Source organism: Gadus chalcogrammus, chromosome 11 (assembly GCF_026213295.1).
Source record: "Gadus chalcogrammus isolate NIFS_2021 chromosome 11, NIFS_Gcha_1.0, whole genome shotgun sequence".
Taxonomy (NCBI): domain Eukaryota; kingdom Metazoa; phylum Chordata; class Actinopteri; order Gadiformes; family Gadidae; genus Gadus; species Gadus chalcogrammus.
The window spans coordinates 19,320,012-19,326,380 of NC_079422.1; the positions used below are offsets into that span (position 1 = coordinate 19,320,012).

Below are 6,369 nucleotides of genomic sequence, written 5' to 3' on the forward strand. Positions count from 1 at the left end.
GACTGAATCACGTTAATAGCAGCGTGGACAACAGTAAAAACAACTAAAGAAAGAAATTCGGAAGGAAAGGAAGAGAGAAGAAGCGAAACAAAGATAAAAATACGTTTTTCTGCCTATCCTTGATTTTGATACACCACACAGAAGACAATGCCGTAAAAAAATAATAATAATAAAGGGGGCAAAACAAGATATTTGAAGAGAATCTCTTGCAGGCAGCTTCCAATGAAATTAGGAGGACAGGGCGTATCTGATGGTGTGAAATTGTCAAGACGTATACAAGAGATCCAATTATTCAGATGTGCTGCTCTGCTAAATCTGCATTTTGAGAGGCAGAATTTGTGACTTCAAACAAAATCAATTGAACTTCGACTTTTATACTCAAATACATACGCCACATACATATGCCATTTAATAATATATTAATTTCAGTAATTGCTCACAGGGTAAAACCGTGCTTTACGTTTTGACATGGGGCCTGTTCTCTTTAGTGCGTATAGAGCGCCTGTCTGGAGGGACACATGGACGGTCCACTTCTACAGTGGCCTCTATGCTGGTGTGTTCCCGCCATGGGACATACCGATCAGGGGGCGTGGCCTACGATCAGTCGGTCAACAGTAAGTGGTGTCAGTGGGTAGGCAGTCACACAGTTCTGGATTAAGCACATCAATTTGAAAGAAGCTCGCTTTTTTTTTTCCACCCCACCCCGATAGATTCAAAAGAAACACGTTTCTTGCTGAAGAGCACCTGTGGTTCGTTTGGCCACCCGGACACGAGGCTATGGAATAACGTTACCAAGGAAACGTCGCCGGGTGGGCGCAGCAGCACAGCATGGGGTGTCTATGTTGGTACGGTATACATCTGGTTGAAGCCCATCGTTACGTGAGGGGCGTTCTCTGTCGCCATTCAAAACATAAAACATGCCAATAACATGACTATATCTGGTCTTGTTGTCATGTGGGAGTCATTGACAGTCTCACGTTTCGCTGGCTGAAAAGAAATCGACCAAAAAAGTGTTTTTCCTTGATCTTTGGTATAAAACACGTCACATATATCTTGTTTGACTGTTCCCCTACAAGGATTGCCCTCGGACATATCCACTCATTTTGAAACCATTTTGACTGCCCCATTCAAAAGTAAAACTATAAAAACACCAATGCGATGATCAAACCAGCTGAGCTGCATTTCACTGAGGCAGGAGTCTCCCCAGACATGTCTATCCGAGCTCTCATAGTGTACTGTACAACATATTTTTTTTACTTTGCCTCATACAAATAGAGCCTTTTCCTGTACAGTTTTGTTTTTCACCTCTGTGGCTTAACTCTTTCTTTCTGGTTTTGAACAAATTTCAACCAGTTTGACTTTTTTCCCCTGTCCCCAATTCCACGAAAATTAAGGCAATAAAGATTTAACATTTAGATTCTATAAAACAACAAATAACCCCCCAAAAAGGTGTAAATGATGTAGCTGAATATCAAAGGAAGACTTTTTTTTTCTCTCTAGACTTTACTCGACTGTTTGGTAATTTAAAAAAAAGTCTGAATCTACCTGCACATTCAAATGTTAGCTTTTTTTTACTTCCTGTACAGCTTGTCAGTCTGTTCCCTCCCATTTCCTGTCCCCGTCGGAGGTCAAGTCGGGTCTCAAATTGAGAAAACAAAAGTTGCACAACACCCCCGAGCCCCAAAAAATCTTTAATTTTCATGATGTTTTGTCCTCAGAGTTCAGTGTCCCATGGATGGGTTTTATTTGTATTTTTTTTCTTTTTATTTATTCATAGATCTTTACTTGTATTTTTCTTCGATGACTGTGCAAAGTGGAAGCATTCCGTCCCATAGTGTTGTCTGTCCGTCTTTCATGTTAGTTTTCTGCTCTGTAACCGAAGCAGAGTCCTTCTCTCACGGCAATGCTGTGTTGGTGGTTCCTACTGGCCTTCGGTTTACCTAAACACAGTCCAGAGAGGAGATCAACATAGACCCAGGAGACACCAGTGGGTTAAAGGCTGACGCAGAAACCAACGTGGGTCCAAGAAAACAAAGTGAAAAATAGTTGTTATTTTATATATTGAAGGGGTCGTATTGTGCCACCAGGTGGGAGAGGGATAAACCGTTAAAAGCTGCTGGAAAATCTGCCTTTTCCTGTGTTTTAGGGACATCACAAGTGGGAGTGTCCACCTAGATGTATGCAAGATAGATCAGTCTACCAGCCTACCCAGTGGACCTGAGCAGATGTTGCTTATCTATGGATCATACATCTAGGTAGACACACAGGATAATCCGATTTTCAAATGGCTTTTAATGGCTAATCAAACTCACACCTGTTTGCACAATATCGCCCATTTAACGGTAATGATACAGATTGATAATGAATAATAATTGACGATAGAAGACAGATTGAAAAAGAAACCCAGATTGAAAATCAAACACAGAGAAGGAGAGCGAGTAGGCGAGACCGAGATAGACAGGAGTGCCAACAACAACAACAACGGCTCCGTACTCATCAGCTTCAGACTCACTTGGTCTGTTGGTAGACGTAGGCCGCGTGCTCCCCGCCGCCGTCCACCGCCAGCGCCTGCTGCCCGGCGCCGTCCTGCGAGGACTGGGGCGCTGTCTGCGGAGAGGCGTCCGTCACCATGCCCTGAGGAAGCCCACAAACGGTCACTCCCATGTCGACGTGGAGTAGGGGTGGGTATTGCCAAAGAAGTCACGATTCGATTCGTATCACGATTCACATGCCACGATGCGATTCTATCACGATGCATCGCGATACTTGAATTATTGCGATGCATTGCGATGCATTGCGAATTTTCACTGAACACTTAAAAAAAAATTAAGCCATTACCAGTGGCTGACTGGCTGTGTATGATCTGGATAGTGTGTTCAATTGATAACTCAAAGCAACTCAATTCATACATAGCTGTATTTATTGAAACGACTATTACTGGATACACTGACAAGAAGTGCTAAGGATCTATAAAACTTAAAATAACAAAATAAGGATAATCAGTGCCGTTTACATGGCCTCAGTGGTCCTTTAAACCAATGAAATGAAAACATTCAAACATTTCCCCTTTTGGAAGTAGCTGCCATTATAACAGCAATATCATTTCATAAACATAAGAGGACAAACTGATGCCACAAAAAGTGAATAGGCTTTATAAAACTATATAAAAAAAAAAAAAAAAAATTTTTTTTTTTTTTTAATTATTCATTTTTTTAAAATTAATAATCGATTCTTGGCGTCAACAATCGATGCAGTAGATCGTGAAAATTAGAATCGCGATGCATCGTCATGACGATTATTTGGCACACCCCTAACGTGGAGGCCCAGATCCACAGAGATCCAGGGCTTTTATTTTTTATTATTCATTAAAAAAATATATTATCTACTGTAATAGTGTTTTTTTTATTCATATTTATTATATCTGTGTTTTGGACGGGCAGAATAGAATAATGGCCAGAAAGAATAATGAATGCACCTAGCCAAACTGTAAACAGGCTCGACCCATCCAGTAGCGGATTCGCTCTCGGTTCCTGTACAATCGGGGCCGTAATCGCAATACTGCCCCCTTGTGTGAGAAACCCTATGATGGACAAGTGCTAGCTCTTTGTTTGTGACTAGTAATGTCCCCACCTTTCATGCTGTATTAAGGAATTTTATGTACAAATTTATGTGTCGACTTCTAGAGTCAAAAAACAAACTAATAATTGCACTCACTGACACTAAACAGAGTGATACAAGGTACTCCTCTGGGTTGTGGAAACATTGGAATCGATGCTTATATGTATTTTAATCTGTGTGACCTCGTATTTGTATTGTCATGTAATTTGTATTCTTGTCTTGTAAATGGAACTTCGAGTCCGGAATAAAGTATTCATTCATTCAAACCCACAGATAAATCGCCCCTATCCGATCCGTTTTCAGGGCCAGTCTCTCCCCAGAAGTGGTTGCAATAAGTCGCTTTGGATAAAGGCGTCTGCTGCAGGCCCTGAGTGTGAATGAGCAGGTCGTACCTCCACAGAGATGGCGGTGGCGGGCACGGCAGTGTACTGGGGGATGTAGGTTCCTTGCATAGGAGCAGCAGCTGCGGCCGTCATGTACTGCACACAGATGGGGGTAAGGTAAGGTTAAGTACACAGAGACAACACCATAGGCAACGTGGACGCCCAGCAGAGGTCAGTTTACAGAGAAGGAGAACATCAAGTAGAGAGGTAAAGGGGGTCTGAGCTTGAGTGCGTCTGATTTTAATTGCATGCAGCTATATGAATGTACGATTACTCCAAGACATACAAGGTTTGCAATTTCTAGGATTTTGGGTGCATGTTTGAAGTAGGAATATGCCGTTTGAGTTTGGGACATGTATTTTAATTCATTTACTTTCTTGGATAATGTTGGATTATTGTTGATCATGTTTAAGAATATGGGACTTCTCAGCACATTTGGTCTGGGCATTATTTATGATGTAACGTCATACACAGGGAGGACATATCGTGGACAACGGAGGGGACTCACGGTGCCGGAGGTACCCATGGAGAGGTGGCTCATCTGCTGGGTGAGGGGTGCCATGAGGCTGGAGGGCTGCAGGGACAGACTGGAGTCAAGGGCGGCCGACGGGGCGATCACAGCACCCTGCATGAGAGAGAGACAGAGAGAGAGAGAGAGAGAGAGAGAGAGAGAGAGAGAGCGAGACCGTTGGTTTAATCACAGAGTGTATACAAACCAACTGAAACCAGTCACTCTTGACCTCCTTCACTTCATCAGTCCTGTATGTGTGTGTGTGTGTGTGTGTGTGTGTGTGTGTGTGTGTGTGTGTGTGTGTGTGTGTGTGTGTGTGTCCAGTGGGCCTGTGAGTGGCTCAGGGATGCCCATAGCTCTGTTCTCACGTATCTGTCTTATAGGACATAACTTGTAACAGTCAAGAGACCAAAAACACAAATATAATCTCGTCCTCTAAGAGGCCCACACTGACAACACACACCACCACACCGCACCAACCAGCCAGACGCACGGTCGCTCTGTCATTTTCCACCACAAGCCCCAGTCGTCGTGTATCGAGCCGACGACCTGGCCGGCCAGACGCGATGGAGTCGCACACCTGGTCGGCCAGAGGAAGCTTTGCACTCCCCTCAGGGAGGAACAAAAACTGATGGATGCTGTGCTCCGGGTGTTTACACCCAGAGTTGGCCGGCCAACATCTTGATGCGGGGTGCTGGGCTGTCTTCTCTCTTTTGTTGTGAACGGAGAGACGGCGCCGCGAGCCAAGCGCCCGCAGTCCTGGGGCCCGCCAATGGAAAGCCTTCCTGGAAGCCGATCAATTTCATTGATGAATGGTGATTGTTCCTCTCGGGGGGGTTTTGCACGCACGGACACACGTACACGGGGATGTAGATTGTTGTGGTTGTTGTGGTTGGAAAATGATTGTGATGGATGAGACGTAGCCACACACCCGTGTGGACACACGCTGACCATGTGCACACACGCGCACCCACGCGAGCGCACACGCATCCACACGTACACAACATCTTTAAAAGCCATGTGCACCCCCTGTTGGAAGCAGAGAGAAAGAGTAGACTTCAAGTGACGAGGGTGCTTGTTTCTGTTACAGTCATGAGTGTTGATCAGACTGTCCCTGGGTCTCTACCTTAGAGTCATGAATGTTGATCAGACTGTCTCTGGGTCTCTACCATAGAGTCATGAGTGTACAGACAGACTGTCTCTGGGTCTCTACCATAGAGTCATGAGTGTACAGACAGACTGTCTCTGGGTCTCTACCGTAGAGTCATGAGTGTACAGACAGACTGTCTCTGGGTCTCTAGAGTCATGAGTGTACAGACAGACTGTCTCTTGGTCTCTACCGTAGAGTCATGAGTGTACAGACAGACTGTCTCTGGGTCTCTACCGTAGAGTCATGAGTGTACAGACAGACTGTCTCTGGGTCTGTTACAGTAGTCATGAGTGTACAGACAGACTGTCTCTGGGTCTCTACCGTAGAGTCATGAGTTTACAGACAGACTGTCTCTGGGTCTCTACCGTAGAGTCATGAGTGTACAGACAGACTGTCTCTGGGTCTCTACCGTAGAGTCATGAGTGTACAGACAGACTGTCTCTGGGTCTCTACCGTAGAGTCATGAGCAGACAGACAGACTGTCTCTGGGTCTCTACCGTAGAGTCATGAGTGTACAGACAGACTGTCTCTGGGTCTCTACCGTAGAGTCATGAGTGTACAGACAGACTGTCTCTGGGTCTGTTACAGTCGAGTCATGAGCAGACAGACAGACTGTAATTGGGTCCCTCCCATGACAACGACGATTCTCCTGCTGCCAGTTAAGACACGCCACCCATGGGAATACTCACTCAACTGAGATCACACAC

General features: G+C 44.9%; 1 protein-coding gene across 1 annotated transcript; it reads right to left on the minus strand.

Annotated features, from left to right (window-relative positions):
- Positions 1-3,429: 3,429 nt before the first annotated feature.
- LOC130392323 (RNA-binding motif, single-stranded-interacting protein 3-like) lies at positions 3,430-4,632 on the minus strand. Its single transcript, XM_056602819.1, has 2 exons — positions 4,510-4,632; positions 3,430-4,097 (listed from the first exon to the last, which is right to left on the minus strand). Exons 1-2 carry the CDS (start codon positions 4,630-4,632, stop codon positions 3,918-3,920), a joined length of 303 nt encoding a protein of 100 aa, XP_056458794.1. The 3' UTR covers positions 3,430-3,917.
- Between the last annotated feature and the right edge of the window lie 1,737 nt (positions 4,633-6,369).

What these genes read in the sequence shown, in the direction of transcription:
- LOC130392323 (XM_056602819.1), bottom strand. Translation starts at nt 4,632, where the DNA reads ATGCAGGGTGCTGTGATCGCCCCGTCGGCCGCCCTTGACTCCAGTCTG. An exon ending in CCATGGGTACCTCCGGCACC is followed by an intron (nt 4,098 to 4,509) that starts GTGAGTCCCCTC and finishes ATCTGTGTGCAG; the next exon opens with TACATGACGGCCGCAGCTGC.